This window comes from Moschus berezovskii, chromosome 12 (assembly GCF_049115385.1).
Source record: "Moschus berezovskii isolate FMDL1 chromosome 12, NW_MosBer_1.0, whole genome shotgun sequence".
Classification (NCBI taxonomy): Eukaryota; Metazoa; Chordata; class Mammalia; order Artiodactyla; family Moschidae; genus Moschus; species Moschus berezovskii.
In genome coordinates, this window is record NC_142471.1 from 2,628,782 (window position 1) to 2,646,402 (window position 17,621).

A 17,621-nucleotide genomic window follows, 5' to 3' on the forward strand; every position below is an offset into this window, starting at 1 on the left:
ACAGCAAATATTTCTAATCTTATTTTATTTTTTGGATTAAAATCTCTGCCTCACTTACTTTCCTTCTTTTTCAAATTGATAAATTAGTTTGCCTAAATCCTGGGTCATGCCTTAGGGAGTACATGGTCTGTGATTTTCAGGGGACTTCCTCATCCCCACCCCCGAAATTATGGGCAAAGTTTTGTTTCAGTGCATTTTCTCCCCTCTGAAGAAAATTCTTAAATGAGATATATAACCTTCAGTAGATTAAAAACCACTCCTTAGGCAGTGTCTTCTTGAAGTTAATGAAAACCTTTTTTTTTTTTTTTTTTTGTGGAGCTTTTTTTTTCTTTTCAAACTCTACATTGCTTGTTTGGGCACCATGGAGAGTAGAATGCAGAGATTCTAGCTTTATAGTGATGAAATCTCTAGGTACTTCAGAATTTCAGTGTTTCTAAATTCCTTCCTAGACCTAGAGAAGGAAGTAAGGCTGCCTACTTATTTAGCTCCTGATTTGCGGTTTTGAGGTTTCTTTTTAGGGATAGCTATTTGTGGCCAGTGTTGTAGAGATCCAGTGGATTTATAAATTGGTATGTTTATGATTATCGAATGCATATTAAATACCACCAACTCACTGTGTACAGCTCAGAGTAAAAGTTTAAACTTCTACTGTACTTTGTTTTCATTTTCTTATTTTTCACTTAAGGTATCGTGGGCTTCGGCTTATTTCGAAGGGCAAAGCATGCTCCGGTGGTGTGGTCCCTAAGTCTTTGTCATGCTGCTGCTCATCTTGACATCTCCTTTCTCTCCATGTTACCTCTAGATGAAGAATATAATGATAGTTCTCTTTTGTGAATAAGTTAGTGTCCTTCCAAACTTAATGTAGGTTTAGAGTGCATATTGAAATTTGCTGATTTGATGAAGTGTTTGTTGGTCAAGGGTTGACCTTCTAAAATGTTTAACACCTATTTTATAGAATGTTTAAACTTGAAGAGAACTATACAGCTCATCTTAGTCCACATAGAGTGACTAGTGTCTTCTGCTGAAAAATTAATTTTCCCTCTATCTAGCATCCTTACTTGGGGGGGCGACAGAAAACATAACTTTATAAAAAAAATCAATCATGCTAAATACGTTTCCTTCTAAGGAAATGAGGAAGCCAGAAGATTGATATCTGACATCATAACATTTGTGTGCCAGGCATTATGCTAAGTACTTTATGTGATTATCTTATCTCATCTAATCCTCAAAGCAGCCTTATAACTTGGCTAAACTTTTCACTTTTGTAGATTAAGAGGGCTTCTCAGGTGGTACAGTGGTAAATAATCCACCTGCCAGTGAAGGAGATGTAATAGACACAATGCTGAGGTTGGAAAGATCCCCTGGAAGAGGGCGTGGCAACCCACACCAGTATTTCTGCCTGGAGAATTCCATGGATAGAGAAGCCTGGTGGGCTACAGTCCATGGGGTTGCAAAGAGTCGGACACGACTGAGTGAGCGCGCACACACAGATAAAGAAATTGGAACTAAATGATTAACTGAAGCGAATCTGCTCAGAATTACACTGGTGGAGGCAGGATGGAACCTGGGTTATCTGAATCCAGACTGAGCTACTGAATCGAGACAACTGCTACTCCAGACTGCTGCTCGCATATTTTCTGTACATCTTCTTTGGTACAAGTTGGAGGTATCTCACCTGATTTTCTCTCAGACATTTATTAATTTTCAGTAATTGAACACCTGATTTCATATCACATCAAAAAGTATGACAAAAAGAAATGAATTTGGAGGAGGCCTACGGAGTGTTATTTGATAGTTTTCCTACAGGGTAGATATAAATCTGTGTGTGTGTGTGAGGTGACATGAGGAGTGGAAAATGTGAAAATACAGGCTTTAAGTCATAGACTTGGCATTGGAAGAGTCTGGAGGTATAAATACATTCCAGAATGATGAATTTGGGAAGGGGTAAGGAATAAATCAGGATGGAGTAAGTACATTGAATAGGGAATTTAAGAGAATATGGTTATGGATGAAAAACTAATGATACATGTACAGACTGGAAAGAGTAGTTCCACAAAATATGGATGACGATGACTTAGGGACTGTAGCGGTCTAAAAGTCAGATATTCACCAGCATTAGTCCTAGGAAGTATGAAAAAAAGGAGTATAAAACAGAGGAACTTGAAAACAGTCTTGTTCTCTATAGTGACTCCCTTGGACTGCAAGGAGATCCAGCCAGTCCATTCTAAAGGAGATCAGTCCTGGGTGTTCACTGGAAGGCCTGATGCTATAGCTGAAACTCCAGTACTTTGGCCACCTCATGCGACAAGTTGACTCACTGGAAAAGACTCTGATGCTGGGAAAGGTTGGGGGCGGGAGGAGAAGGGGACGACAGAGAATGAGATGGCTGGATGGCATCACCGAGTCTATGGACATGAGTTTGAGTGAACTCCGGGAGTTGGTGATGGACAGGGAGGCCTGGCGTGCTGTGATTCATGGGGTCACAAAGAGTCGGACACGACTGGACTGAACTGAACTGAACTGAACTGAACTTTAGCCAGTCATGGAAGCCACTGAATAGCTCTTACAAATCCTCAGCTGTTCTCTACAAAAGTACACATTTTCATTTTCTCTTTCCTGTGTGACTTTCTCTTTCATCTTTCCTCCATTACTTCTAAACTTTTGCCTTAAAATAGTTATAGGCAGGTATTGCTGGAGATTGCCCAAATGTTTTGTGAAAATTTGGTAGCATCTCTGCCATATTGTCACCTGAGAGTTCTTGTTTCATTCTTTGTGTATCTGTGTGGCGTTGGACTCGCAGCTCCTGATGTTCAGGGTTTATCCTTTTTGATCCTTTGGGAGAACTGTGATACCACTGTCTTTGAAGCAGAATCGTAAGAATGACAGAATTGGTGGTGAGACCTAAATCATCTAGAGGAAGGAAGCTGCCAGCTCCAACGTTCTGCCAACATGAGATAGTGTGTTAGAGCAAGATTTCCAAACTTTTCTGCATCGTGGCACACGTAAAATGATTATTTGTATGGCAGACTCCCTGGCTCCCTGAAAGCTGAGGGGGCCAGGGAGTGTGGGGGGGTCAGTATTTCAGCACATCCCTAATTAATTCTTGGCACATTGGTTGGAAAACCTTTGTCCAAGAGAAGAGGAATATGGTATTCTGATAAAATACTTTGTGAAGTACCTAATAAGGGATGGACCAGGAATTCACATCCCAGGTTGAAAGAGTCCCTGGGGGTTAAGCCAGGGGAGTGGAACCTCTCGGATGGCTCTGTGTGTTGTTTCAGAGCTCTAGGATTGCACCAGGATATAGAAGTCCATACACAAACACACACACACACACACACACACCACAGAACACACACACATACCACACACACCACACACCCACACCACACACCACACACACACCAAACACCACACACAACACACACACCACACACACCACACACACACTTCACACATCCCCCACATACACCACACACACACCACACACACACAGCACACACACCACACACAGACACACCACACACACAAACCACACATACACGACACACCGACACACCACACACACCACACACACAGACCACACACACACACAAACACAAACCACACAGACACACCACAGACACCCACACCACACACAAACACTACACACACCAAACACACACACACCACACACACAGCACACACAGACCACACACACACAGACCACACACAAACACAAACCACACAGACACACCACACACACCAAACACACACACACCACACACACACCACACTGATACACACACAACACACTCAACACACACAACACACACACACCACAAACAACACACACAAAGCACACGCACACACACAACACACACACATACCACAAATACACACACCACACACATACACACCACATATAAAACACACACACACCACAAACAACACACGCACAGCAAACACACAGCACACACACAAACCACACACACACAAACACACCACACACACACACTACACACAAACAGCACACACACACACCACACACACACACACATAGATCACACACACACACCACATACACAACACACACACACCACACACACACATCACTAACACCACACACACACCACACACAGATACCACACACACACACACCACACACACACTCCACTAACACCACACACACACTACACACACAAACCACACACTCCACACACACACCACACACACACACACACCACACACAGACCACACACACACACACCACACACACACGACACACACATGACACACTAACACCACACACACACACCACACACACCAACACACACCAAACACACAGACACCACAACCCCACACACACACATCACACACACCAAACACACACACACCACTGACACCACACACAGCACACACACACATAAACCACACACACACACACCAACACACACACACACCCCACAGAACACACACACACCACGCACCCACACACCACACACACCAGATACACACACACACCACACACACCCCACACACACCAACACGCACACCCCCCGCAGAACATACACCCACACCACACACCCACACACCACACACCACACACACTACATACACACAGACCACACACAGACATACAAAAACACTGCACACAACACACGCACACATCACACACAAACACACCACACAGACACACACCACAGAACACACACAAACCACACACTCCACACACACCACACACAAACACACACCACACACACACACGGCACACACACCACAGAACACACACAGACACCACATACACACACACCACACATACCACACACACACAAACACACCACACAGACACATACCACACACACACAAACACACCATGCACATAAACACACCACGCACACACACACCACACAAACCACACACAAACCCATACATCTCCTGAGTCCACGGTATTGGACCGGGCTCCCAAATCAGCCTCCTCTGTCTGCCCCCCGGTGGCCACCCTCCCGCCTTGTCTCCTCTCAAGCTCTCTTTGGGCTGACACTGGCCCTGACTCCCCTGCTGACCCCGGAAAGGAGCTCTGAGACCTGGGGGTGCTCCCAGGACAGCCCATCCGCTCAGCGTCTTGTCCTGTGGTGGGACTTGCTTGGCCTTGACCCTGGCACTCCCGGTCGCCGAGTCTCCGCTGGCCCCACTCGCTCCTCCCCGCATCCTGAGTTGGGGGTGAGGCCAGTGGTCAATGTGGGCATCGGGGCAGGCCTGGGGCTCCCGGGTGACTGGCCGCTTCGCCTTGGGACCTTTGCAGATGGTGGTTCTCATGGACCTAATGGAGGATCTCGATGACATCCTGCGGGCGCACCGCTCCTGGGAGAAGTCCTTCCTGTTCGACGTGGCCTTTGACTTCACTGTCACCCAGGTGAGGGGGCGCCTGGGCCTAGGGACACACAGGATCCCCTCTCTGCCCTCTGACTGACTTAGGAGGGAGCCCTTAGGGGACCCCGGTCCCGAGCCCCAGGCGTCCCTCCATCACTCACTCTCTCCCTGCCGTGTCCCCACATGCACACACGTGTGTGAGCCTGTGTGGCGCATACAGAGCCTTCTCGTGGACACACCACGGTCAGCACACAGATGCCACCCTCCACGGGGACCCACACAGCCCTCCCCACAGGTGGCCCCTAGGGGAGCTGCAGGAAGGTGCTTGAAGCCCACCTGGTGCTGGGAGGGCCACCTCGGGGAAACTGACACCCTCCCAGGGACCCCGTCTCACCCATCTGTCGACGCTCCAAGGAGCAGGCGTGAGGCGTCCTCTGGGCTGGGGGCCGGGAGCCAGCTGCCAGTGGGGAGGGTCTCAGGTGTCCTGAGCACCCTTGCAGGCTGGCATTCCCCACCCCCCAACCTGTGGGGGGAAAGCGGAGACACCCATCCCCTCTTCCACCCCCTCTTCTCAGGGCCCAAGGGCTCCAGGGAGGAAATTGCCTCTGTTGGGGGTCAGGGTGGTCCCCTGGGCCTGTGGGCTCTGCTCTGGCCGTGCCCCGGGTGCTCGGAGCCTCATTGAAGGTGTCATCTCAGGCTACATTGCCACTGTCTTTGCCTACGGCCCCACAGGTGAGCACGAGTGCCCCCGAAATCAAGCTCCTCACCCTCCGCCTCCGAGCTCATCTGGCCCAGGCCGGAGCAGGAACCAAGGATGTGGCTGATTGAAACTGCCCTCTCCCAGAGCCCTTTGGACCCAAAGCCCCACCCCCAGCCAAGGATGCCATCTTCTCCCCTCCCCCCACCTCCTGGCCTCCTGGGAGGCTCCAGCCTTGAGGACAGACCCAGGGTTGCCAGGGGTCCCTGCACTCCCAGTCTCCGTGCTGCTCACCCCCTCCCCCTGCTCTGCCCCAGGCTGCGGGAAAAACTCCACCATGCTGGGCACAGACCACGAGCCCGGCATCCACGTTCGGACCCTCAACGACCACTTCCGTGCCATCGAGGAGACCAGCGACGACATGGAAGACGAGGTGTCCGTGTCCTACCTGGAGGTGAGCCCTCGGTCCTCGGTGTCCTGTGGGCTTGGGCCATGAGGTCCACAGGACCGGGCTGGTTTGCCTCCTGGGGGTCAGGTCAGGGGGCAGTCTCCTGGGGGTGCTCATCACCGCTGCTTTCCCATGTGCGTGTGGTCGGCCTCATTTTATAAAAACTCAGGTTCAGAGAGCTTAGGCAACTAGACAGTCACAGTCCCGAGGTCACACAGCAAGTGGGGGAACAGGAATTCAAACTCACGACCCTGGGGCTTTAGAGTCGAGCCCTGCCCACTTGGCTACTCCAAAGGACCTGGTCACTGAGCACCTCAGCCACCCTCCCAGAGGCCATCCTCTGGACCCACTCCTTCGCTTCCCTGGTGGCTCAGATGGTAAAGAATCTGCCTGCAATGCAGGAGACCCAGGTTCGATACTGGCTTGGGAAAATCCCCTGGAGAAGGAAATGGCAACCCACTCCATTCTTGCCTGGAGAATCCCATGGACAGAGGAGCCTGGCAGGCTACAGTCCATGGGGTCGCAGAGAGTCGGACACGACTGAGCCGACCCTGTTTGCTTTGCCGGGCTACATGCAGGCACTCTGTATATGTAGGTACAGGTGAGAACGTTACATACACGGACAGCTTAGACCTGCCAGCCTTCTCCACCTTGACACAGCCCCGGATGCCCACCTGTGGGAGTGCTATCACTGGGCAATAGCAGATCAGCGGGGGTGGGGACCCACAGAGGCCAGAAGCGGCAGGAGAGACCCTGGGCTCCGCTCCGTCTGGCTCCTGGCCTCCCTGGCTCCCTCTGGAAGCTGATAATCTCCTGGGTGACAGCTCAGGAGGGGCAGCGAGGCATTGCTGCCAGCACCTGCTCCAGCCAGCGTCATGTTGACTTAGCCAGCAAGATGCACTTCGGGGGCCGTGGTTGGCGAGGCTGGGTGAAGGTACCATAAGGGTTGCCTGGTAACCACCAGGGCTTGGCCATGGGTTAGGTCCCATCCTCTGCCCGGTGCCTGGCCGGCCTGCTACCTTCTGTGCTGTTGGCTCTGGTAGCCCCATGTTTCCCCCCTGGATGCTGAAGCCCCCTTATGCCCACCCCATAGGAAGGAAGGAAAGCGATCATCTCCTTAACCCCGGGTTTCCTGAGAGGAGCCTGGAGCTCTCGGGAGGGATGGAGAGCCCAGCCGTTGCCTGAACCTTCTGCTCTTGGTCTCCCGTTAATGTCTGTCCCCTGCCCCTTCTAACCGGTCCCATCAGATCTACAATGAGATGATCCAGGACCTGCTGAACCGTGCCTTGGGGTACCTGGAGCTGAGGGAAGACTCCAAGGGAGTGATCCAGGTGGCCGGAATCACCCAGGTCTCCACCATCAATGCCAAAGAGGCGAGTCTTGTGCAGCCAGCAGGGTAGTGGAGGACACTAACCTGTGTGTGTGTCTTTGGGTTGTGACCAGAGGCGGCAGGACTCTGCACCCAGGGAGCCTCTACGGCTCAGCTGGGCTGGAGCTGGGGCAGGCACAGAGGACCTGGATGACACGCCTGCAGCCACGCTGACCCTGGGGACCGGCCAGGCACCCCGCCTTCCAGTTGACAGACAGGCCCTGACCTCTCGGCCCCCACAGCACACGGGCAGCTGACCCAGTCCTGCCTTAGGCCCCTTCCCAACCTCACAGAGACAGGACTGGGGAGTGTGCCCACGGGCCCCCAGGAGTGGCCTCCCTGCTCTGCCCCGCCCACCCAGATCATGCAGCTGCTGATGAGGGGGAAGTGGCAGAGGACCCAGGAGCCCACGGCCGCCAACCAGGCGTCCTCGCGCTACCACGCTGTGCTCCAGGTGGCTGTGCGTCAGCGCAGCTGGGTCAGGGACGTCCTGCAGGAAGTGTAGCAAGGCCGCCGCTTCATAAGCAACCTGGCTGGCTCTGATTGGGCCTCCCAGGTGAGGCCGGCTCCCCCTGGGACTGGGGGCAGAGCTTGGGGGGCCGGGCAGGGAGGCTGGCCCACTCCGCTCCCCAGGGGGCGGAGTGGGGACTCTCTCAGGGAGGGCGGGAGTGGGGGTGCTCCGGAGGGGAGGGCAGTGAGGGATGGCACAGAGGACAGGAAGGATGGCTGGGCTGGGCTGGGGTACCCCAGGGAGACCCCCCCAGGGGCTGTTTGTGGGAAGAGGCCTGGGAGTGTGAGGGTCTCTCCAGGGAAGGAGACAGTGCAGGTCCCGGAGGACGTGGGGAAAAAGCTAGGAGAATGAATGGGCCCGGTGAGGAGCTGGGGCCCCACGGAGACGATGTCCCCTGATGAGGGGGACCCTGCCCACCACATCAGGGAGAGAAAAGGGCCCGCCACCCACTTTTCAGTGTTCGTCCCCCTCCATCGCCATCTGCCCGGCCCTGCCACCTAGACCTGGGCCCAGGCCCCCTCTTGTGGGCAAATTCAGAAGTTTTGTGGTCACCTGCATCCATGGGCATCTCACCATTAGCACTAAGGCAAATGCAAGCACCAGGGAGAAGTCACAAGGGCTTCGTGCTGGAATATGTGGGGTTGGTTTCAACAGGGTGGAGTGGGAGAAACACATTGTCTTTCCATAAAGGCCTGAGGGCTCCCTGGAGGAAGGGGGCGGGCAGCAGCCAGTGGGGAGAGGGTGTGCCCTGCAGCCGCCGGGTCCCAGCTTCACCAGGCTGGGCAGAGACGTCTCCCGAGGGTGGCAGAGCCTCCTGGGACTCGGTCCTGTCCTGTTCTCACATCCATTCACACACAAATCCATGCATTTCCTAACGCACAGGCTTCTTTTTATATATATATATATTTCGTTCCGTTCCGTCTCTCAGTCGTGTCCGACTTTATGCGACCCCGTGGACTGTAGCCTACCAGGCTTCTCCGTCCATGGGATTGTCCAGGCAAGAATACTGGAGTGAGTTACCGTTTCCTTCTCCAGGGGATCTTCCAGCGTTGGAGACAGACGCTTTAAATATATATATTTCCTTATTATTTATTTATTTATGTATTAGCTGCTTTGGGTCTTAGTTATGGCACATGGAATCTTTAGTTGCTGCATGCAAACTCTTAACTGTGGCATGTGGGACCTAGTTCCCTAACCAGGGATCGAACACAGGCCCCCTGCATGGGGAGCGCGGAGTCGTAGCCCCTGGACCACCAGGGGGTTCCTCACACACCTTCTTATACAGATGTACACGCTGTCCCATGTACACATGCAATTCACACATGCCCACACGCCCTTTCCCGCATACACACAAACTTCCGTCCTTCCCCTCCGGAGCCTGGCTCTCTCTCTAGAGCGGGGAGCCCACGGCTGTGCTGGCTCCCAGCCGAGCTGCCTGGGAAGTCTCGACCTCCCTCCATCTCGCCCTCGGCGCTGCCCTTAACTGTGCCAGCGGGTCGGTCCCCAGGGAGACGAAGAGCCAGGCTCTCAGGCCTCCTTGGGAGCCTCCTGTCCCCTGCTCTTGTCCAGCGTGCATGCTCAGTTGCTTCAGTCGTGTCCAACTCTGTGACCCCATGGAGTGTAGCCTGCCAGGCTCCTCTGTCCATGAGATTTTCCAGGCAAGGGTACTGGAGTGGGTTGCTATGCCCTCCTCCAGAGAATCTTCTAGACCCAGGGATCGAACCGGCGTTTCCTGTGTCTCCTGCATTGCCAGGCAGGTTCTTTACCACCAGCGCCCACCTAGGAAGCCCCACTGTTGTCCAGAGACCTTCTCGTTCTCTGACCTTCTGGAATGCTCTCCCTGGGCAGAGGGCAGACCAGGTCCTCAGCGTCTCTTCCTTGCAGGGCCCTGGGGGACGGGGAGGGGGTTTACAAGCCAGGATGGCCTGGGGTGGGCAGTCATACCTGCTGCTCGCCCCCCAGACACAGAACCGTGGGCAGCGCATGAAAGAGGGGGCCCACATCAACCGCTCGCTGCTGGCCCTGGGCAGCTGCATCAACGCGCTGAGCGACAAGGGTACCAAGAAGTACATCAACTATCGCGACAGCAAGCTCACCGCCTCCTGACGGTACCAGCTGCCACCGGGCCTGGGCCCTGGGCACCCGGGGTGGGGCTGCCAGCTTCGCAGACGAAAATACAGGACACCCAGCTGCATGTGAATAGTAGATAAATAACAGCATCCGGTTTGGGTGTCACTGTGTATGTCCCATGCCATCTTTGGAACATGCTTATGCTTTAAAAACAGCCCACTCATTTATCCAAATTTCAGATCTAAACTGGGTGTCCTGTGTGTTAGGGCTTCCCAGGTGGTTCAGTGGGTAAAAAAAAAAAAAAAAAAAAAAAAAATCTGCCTGCAATGCAGGAGATGCTGGAGACGTGGGTTTGATTCCTGGGTTGGGGATGATCCCCTGGAGGAGGGCGTGGCAACCCATGCCGGAACTCTTCCCTGGAGAATCCCATGGACAGAGGAGCCGGTCCACGGGGTCTGGAAGAGTCACACATGGCTGAAGCGACTGAGCAAACGCTCGCAGGCCCCTGTTTGTGAACAGCAGGGAGGGAAAGAGGTTGCATCTGAGCATCTGACCGCCCCCCTCCCGCCAGCCCCAGGGCTGTGGGTTTGAGGGAACTGGGAGTCATCTGGATTTGGGGGTTCAGGTGGACAGTCAGTCTCGTGGCTCCCAGAGGCTGCTGTTGTGGGGTTGGGGCAAGCTCCTGGCTGGGCTCTGAATGCAGTGCTTCACCCCCCGCCACACCCAGCTCCTTTTTGGAGAGGAGGGAGCCATTCTGCATGACTTGTGAGATCTTAATTTCCCAACGAGGGATTGAACCTCGGGCCTTCAGCAGTGAAAGCATGGAGTCCTAACTGCTGGACGGCCAGGGAATTCTCGGCAGTTGTTTCTATCGGGTTAGCGTATCTGAGTTAGGGGGTCATTATTTCCATTTGCAGACAAGGAAACTGAGGCACTGGGAGGCTAAGTAACCTCCCCAAGGGCTCACGGCAGTAAGTGCTGGATGTGGGGCCCCAGCAGAGGTCTGGCTGGGCTGATGGCAGAGCTGCAGGTGACCTGACGCTGGGCATCAGCCCGCCAGCATCACTGCACCTACAGGCTGTGGGTACGAGAGCTGGCTCCTGCCACCTAGAAACCCGAGGGAGCCGAGGGTTAGGGAGGTGAAGGAGCTTGCTTGAAGTCGCTCAGCTGGTCACTGCCGCGCCCGAGGGCTTTGCCCCCAGGTCCCGGGAGCCCCGTACTCTCTCCGTTGAAGAGGGCAGGGCAAGCCCGGGGCAAGGCAGGCGGCGGCCACAGGCCCAGTTCACTCCATCACCAGCCTCTCTCCGGCCAAGACAAAGGCGCCTTCCACTGTCAGCAAAGGGGGTGACCTGGAAGGCCCAAGGAGATGGCGGAGAAGCCCAGGACCCTTCAGAGCTCTTCCCGCTCTGGTTCCAACCAACGTTTCCTCATCCTCATGGATATGAGGCGGGGAGAAGGAGAGCTGGGAGACCCTGACTCAGATGCTGGAAATTTTCAAACACGAACTTTGGAGAAGAAACTGGGAGAGAAGAAGTGGGGAGATGGCAGAGGGGGCGGGGAGGGGCCTCGGGGAGCTCAGGTCCAGCACCCGTGCGTGTGTGTGAGAGAGCTCCCACGAGGGCATCACGGGCGGGAGCAGGTCCAGGGAGGCGGCCCCCTGCTGACCGCCGCCCGCCCCCGGCCCGTCCAGGACTCCCTGGGGGGAAACAGCCGCACGTGATGATCGCCCTGCGAGCAGCGCCTTCGAGGAGTCCCGGAACACCCTGACCTACGCCGGCCGGGCCAAGAACATCAAGACCCGGGTGAGGGGGCCCCTGCTGTGTGCCCCCAGGACTCGCCTTTCTGGGCCAAGATTCAAGCCCCCTGGACTGATTCCAGGTCCTGCCACCCCCCAGCCCCCTGAACACACACACTGGACCTAGCCACCCTGCTCTGGCCCCCCGTAACTTGCCAGGGAGCCCACAGCTTCCGAGGGTCCCCTTCTCTTTTCTAACTTGATCTGGCCGTGATCAGCCCTTGTTGTTGGGTGCGGGCTTTCTCTGTTTGCGGCGAACCGGGGGCTCCTCCCGAGTTCACAGTGGTGACTGGTGGATTCTCCTGTGCGACACGGGCTCTGGGGCGTGTGGGCTCCGTAAGGGTGGCTGTACGGGCTTAGTTGCCCCGTGGCATGTGAGAGCGTCCCAGACCAGACACTGGACCCACGTGCCCTGCATGGGCAGGCAGACGCTTGACCGTCAGACCACCAGGGAAGTCCCTGTGCTCCACCGGTTCAGAGTCCGTGCTCATCCCCAAGGTCTGGCCCCCAGCCCCTTCCTGTTTCCTCTTAAGAGGTGCTCGTTCAGACCTTTACTGCCAACAGTGACAGTGTTGGTGACTTATGAGTGCTTCTACTGTGAACCCCTTATCAGTTCATCTCGTGTGATCCTCAGACGAGGCAGCCGTTACTTCTGTCCTCACTTTACAGTTGAGGAAAGTGAGGCTGGAGGGAGCTAAGTGGCCTCCCAGTTGGGTAGGAGTGGCACTGAGGTCTGCCCCGTCACTGCCCCGTCGGTCAGTGTGTTAGAATCCTGGCTCTCTATGAGGTCATCTGGGCCCACCCGTGTCAAGAGTCTAAGAACCTAACCAGCATTCTCCTAACACTTCAGTTGTCCGGTGACTGTTTCGGGAGCTGGATGCGTTCTCTCTGCTCTCTCCATTAAGGAACTTAATGGTGGGAAGAGACCCTTAAAAGAGCGAATTGATAGTTCAGAGTATTATTAATAGCAGGAAATCACACCAAGAGCAGGGAGGCCAGTGGGATTCCCACTAACCTCTTTAGAGCCGGTGAGTGGGACTCTGAAGGATGAAGAGGGGACTGCCGAAAGGAGGGAGCAGTAAGGACGGAGGCTCCCAAGGCAGGGAGGAGGAGGTGTCCGCGCGGAGGGGGCGAGGGGACCGGTTCCTCGGCTGAGTGAGCTGAATGAAACCAGAGAGAGCAGTGCGCCCTCAGCCCCAGATGAGGAATCAGGGCGTTCCCCCGCAGTCAGGAGCCAAGGAAGGTTGAGTGGCGCAGGGGCCGGGGCTGGGGCGGGGGCACGATTTTAGGAGTATGCCTCTGGTGGAGGCATGTAGTTTGATAGGTTGTAGGGTTGGAGGCAGGGCTTCCCTGGTGGCTCAAGTGGTAAAGAATCTGCCTGCAATGCGGGAGACCTGGGCTCACTCTCTGGGTGGGAACGATCCCCCATGAAGGGCATGGCAACCCACTCCAGTATTGGGCTTCCCTGCTGGCTCAGATGGTAAAGAAGACGCCCACAGTGAGGGAGACCTGGGTTCCACCCCTGGGTTGGGAAGATCCCCTGAAGGAGGGCATGGCAACCCACTCCAGCATTCTTGCCTGGAGAATTCCCATGGACGGAGGAGCCTGGCGGGCCATAGTCCATGGGGTCGCAAAGAGTCAGACACAACTGAGCGACTAAGCACAGCACACAGTCGGAGGCGGAGAGGTCATTGCTGTCATCCAGGAGAAAGGAAAAGGGGGTCCCCGAGGGCAGGCCCTGGCCTCCAGGTGACTGTACCCCGCCCCCTCCCCAGGTGAAGCAGAACCTGCTCAGCGTCTCCTACCACATCGCCCAGTACACGAACATCATCGCTGACTTCCGGGGCCAGATCCAGAGGCTCAGGTGCAAGATCGAGGAGCAGGGCGGGTGGAGCCCGAACCGAGCCCAGCTAGAGCGGGGCGACAGGCGCCACATCCAGGGTGCGTGCGTGCGTGAGGGGGAGCCCGTCTCCCGGAGCCCCTCCAGGCTGCCTCGGGGTGCTCTGTGGTCAGACAGCGCTGGCTTCAAAGCCGGGCTCTTTCTGACTGAGCAGCCTTTAAGCCTTCCGTCCTTCAGCTGTCAAACAGAATCGCGATCTCTGCCTCAGAGACCTGACCCCAGAATTCGGTGGTATCAGAGTGAGAGCCACCTGGGCGTTTAGCTGTGTGCGGGCTTCACTCTGGGGATTGCAGTGAGGGCTGTGAGACTGCGCCCGGCATCACCAGAAGGGATACGGTTCCCTTACAGATTTTCTGTACTTGCTTTGACGATTTTGCAGCACATGGCAGTACAGTGTCTAAGGGGTGCCTTTTACTAGTTGACAGAAAGGCGCTCTAAAGGCTGGCGGAAGCCCAGTTCATACAGGGAGGCTGGGAGTCACCTTTGGGTCACCGCCTGAAGACGGTGTAGACGTGGGATGTGGCAGGGGGTAATCTAGGAGGTCTTCCTGGAGGAGGTGGTTGCACGGAAGTCTTTTGGGGAGAAAGAGGGGAGGGCCCAGGCGGACCCAGACTTTCCTGGCCTGACCATTCCTCCTCCGCTGACCTCTCCCACTTACCATTCAATGGGCAGCCGAGGTCCAGCTGCACAGCGGGCGGGGTGAACAGGCTGCGATGGAACACCTTCGTGAGCAGCTGATCAGCACCTTCCAGGAGGAAATGGACATTCGGAGACGCCTGCTCGAGCTGGAGAACCGCGGCATGGAGCTGCAGATGGACATCTCCCGCCACCTGCTCACCATCGCCAGGTAAGCACCGCTGGCCTGGGATGGGAGCCAGGAGCTGGAGCCGCACCTTGTGCCCCCCACCCCCCATGGCCTGAATCCCCCGTCTCCTTTGGGGTTGGGGCTGCGGCAGCTGGAAGCGCAAGAAGTCACGCCAGGCACTCAAGTGGCGGGAGGAGCGTCGGAAGGAGTCCTTCACTAAGGATGACACCGGGAAGGACTTGGACACCGGGGACGGCCAGCCAGACATCAAGGAGCCTGCTGAGGTGGTGTCCGCCCGCAAAAGCATCGCCACGTTGATGACTGAGCAGAAGAAGCTGCGAAAGCAGATGGTCCCTGGGGCTCGGGGGGCTGGGCAAGGGTGGTTGAGAGACTCAGCAGGAAGGGGCTGTGGGAGGCGTGAAACCTGGGCTCTCAGGCCCCAGTTCCCTGTGACTTTGAGTCTCTCTTTCGCATCTGGGGCTTCCCTGGTGGCTCAGATGGTAAAGAATCCGCCTGCAATGCAGGAGATGCCGGTTCGATCCCTGGGTCGGGAAGATCCCCTGGAGTAGGAAATGGCTACCCACTCCAGTATTCTTGCCTGGAGAATCCCTATGGACAGAGGAGCCTGGCGGGTCACAGAGTCGGACACCACTGAGGGACTAACGCTTTGTGTGTGTGTTCAGTTGGGTCTGACTCTTTGCTACCCCATGGGCTATATAGCCCACCAGCTTTCTCTGTCCATGGGATTCTCCAGGCAAGAACTCATCTTTAAAATGGGAGTGTTCAACCCTAGTGGGGTTGATGAGAAGAGTAAATACATCCTTTCACATATTAAAGACTCAGAAAACGGGTAGCCAACATTCTAATTAGGATTTCCCAGATTGCCCTTCTCTGTTCTGGAGTATAACCATACCAGGGGGCTTCAGGGTCCACCAGTCCAGAGGGCATCAGGTGAGCTGGGGTTGAGCTGGTCCACGGAGGTCATTTCCCTGGATTCCCTGGTGGCTCAGATGGTAAAGGGTCTGCCTGCCAATGCGGGAGACCGAGGTTCGATCCCTGGGTCGGGAAGATCCCTTGGAGAAGGAAATGGCAGCCCACTCCAGTATCCTTGCCTGGAGAATCCCATGGGAGAAGGAGCCTGGCGGGCTGCGGTCCATGGGACCACACAGAGTCGGGCAGAACTGAGCGACTTCCCTGCACGGAGCCTGTTTCAGGGATGGGTTGCAAGAAGGCAGGCACAGAGGGGTCACCCAGGATCAGTCCCCAGTTGCAGAGTTCAAGACACAGGTTCGAAAAGCGGGCATCGGAGTGGGGCTTCAGCCGGCTTCCCAGCGTCCAGGGCCTTGGAGGGCCGAGGACCCGCTCAGCGGCGGGCGCGGGTGGCCCCTCTCCAGCCACCTGGTGCTGAAGGCCCGCTCGGCTCCCCAGCTGGCGCTGGAGCAGGGGTGCCAAGAGCTGCGCGGGCGGGGCCGCCGCCTGGAGGAGACGCTGCCGCGGCGCGTCAGGTCAGAGGAGGGGCGCGAGGTGCTTGGCCTGCTCTGCCGGGTGCATGAGCTGGAGCTGCGGAACGCCGAGCTACAGCCGCATGCCCTGCTCCACGCCGGCGCGCTCCGCGACTGCCGCGAGGTCCTGCGCCACGTGGAGCAGCACCGCAGCCTCTGCGAGGAGATCATCCGCGCCCAGCGGCAGCTCCTCCAGGGTAGGGGCCCCGCCCCGCGCGTCCGACCCGCCGGGGGCCGGGGCCCGCGCTGAGCCCTGCCTCTCCGCTCCCCCGCCGCAGACTGCAACCTGGCCGTCCCGCAGCACCTGAAGGAGCTGTACGAAGTGTACCAGCGGGAGCAGGAGGAGGGCAGCCTGGAGCGCGCCACCATGATGGACCGCCTGGCCTCTCAGGCCCTGCAGGCGGGTGCCCGGGCCGGACCATGCGCACATGACTAAGGGCGGGGCTGAGGACCAGGGCGGCACCTGCCAGCACCTAGGGTGGCCTCGGGACCCAGCTGGCTGATCCCCGGAAAGCTGGCTTCTCCTTCTGCTTGTTATTCAACCCAAAGCGTTGCCAGGCTCCCCTCCTGTGGTGGTCTTCTCCGGCATGTGTCCCCGTCCAGGGTCTAAGGATCAGGGTTGCCCATCTGAGATAGCACTAAGGGCCCCAGATGCCTCCCAGGAGACCAGGCCACCAGGCGGTGCCACTGGGGATGCCTAGCAGACCACGGCTGGCCCCTGGGACTCAGAACACGAGCCCCCCTGTCTTCTGGGGCTCCCAGCCCTGATTACAGCCACAGACATACTGTGTGCCTGTGTTAGCAGGCTGTTTACTCGGTCCGAGACCAAGTCTTCCGACTCCCCTCTCCCTCCTTTCCCCTCCCCAGGATAGCACCTTGCCCAAGTTTAGCCCCCCAGGAACCGTGCCGACCCCGGAGGAGTCTGACCTAGAGAACGTCAAGATGCCGAACTCCGAGTTCCCCCAGCAGCACAGAAGCTTCCTCCCTCTGCTCAGCACTGAGAGGTGAGCCTGAGGACCACTTCCGGCCATCCAGCCCGCCTGAGACACCGGGCCGTGTCACAGAGATGCCATCCCAGACCTGGCTTCCCAGGGAGGATGGAGCAGGAACGGAAGGCAGGGAGGGGGCACAGGTCTGGAGCCGTATTTTGGGGTCCTCTTTCCCACAATGCA

General features: G+C 56.3%; 1 protein-coding gene across 3 annotated transcripts in view; it reads left to right on the forward strand.

Moving 5' to 3' along the window:
• LOC129555207 (kinesin-like protein KIF19) overlaps nucleotides 1-17,621 on the forward strand; it is a 28,220-nt gene that overhangs the window by 1,275 nt on the left and 9,324 nt on the right. For all 3 annotated transcript variants that reach the window (XM_088841826.1, XM_088841828.1, XM_088841827.1), the window contains exons 2-10: nucleotides 5,285-5,395; nucleotides 6,367-6,503; nucleotides 7,745-7,870; nucleotides 14,018-14,183; nucleotides 14,815-14,989; nucleotides 15,099-15,297; nucleotides 16,376-16,646; nucleotides 16,728-16,849; nucleotides 17,317-17,453. In XM_088841826.1, coding sequence (XP_088697952.1) covers nucleotides 6,387-6,503; nucleotides 7,745-7,870; nucleotides 14,018-14,183; nucleotides 14,815-14,989; nucleotides 15,099-15,297; nucleotides 16,376-16,646; nucleotides 16,728-16,849; nucleotides 17,317-17,453 — 1,313 coding nt within the window. In that variant the 5' untranslated portion in view covers nucleotides 5,285-5,395; nucleotides 6,367-6,386. The remainder of the gene's footprint in view (nucleotides 1-5,284; nucleotides 5,396-6,366; nucleotides 6,504-7,744; nucleotides 7,871-14,017; nucleotides 14,184-14,814; nucleotides 14,990-15,098; nucleotides 15,298-16,375; nucleotides 16,647-16,727; nucleotides 16,850-17,316; nucleotides 17,454-17,621) is intronic.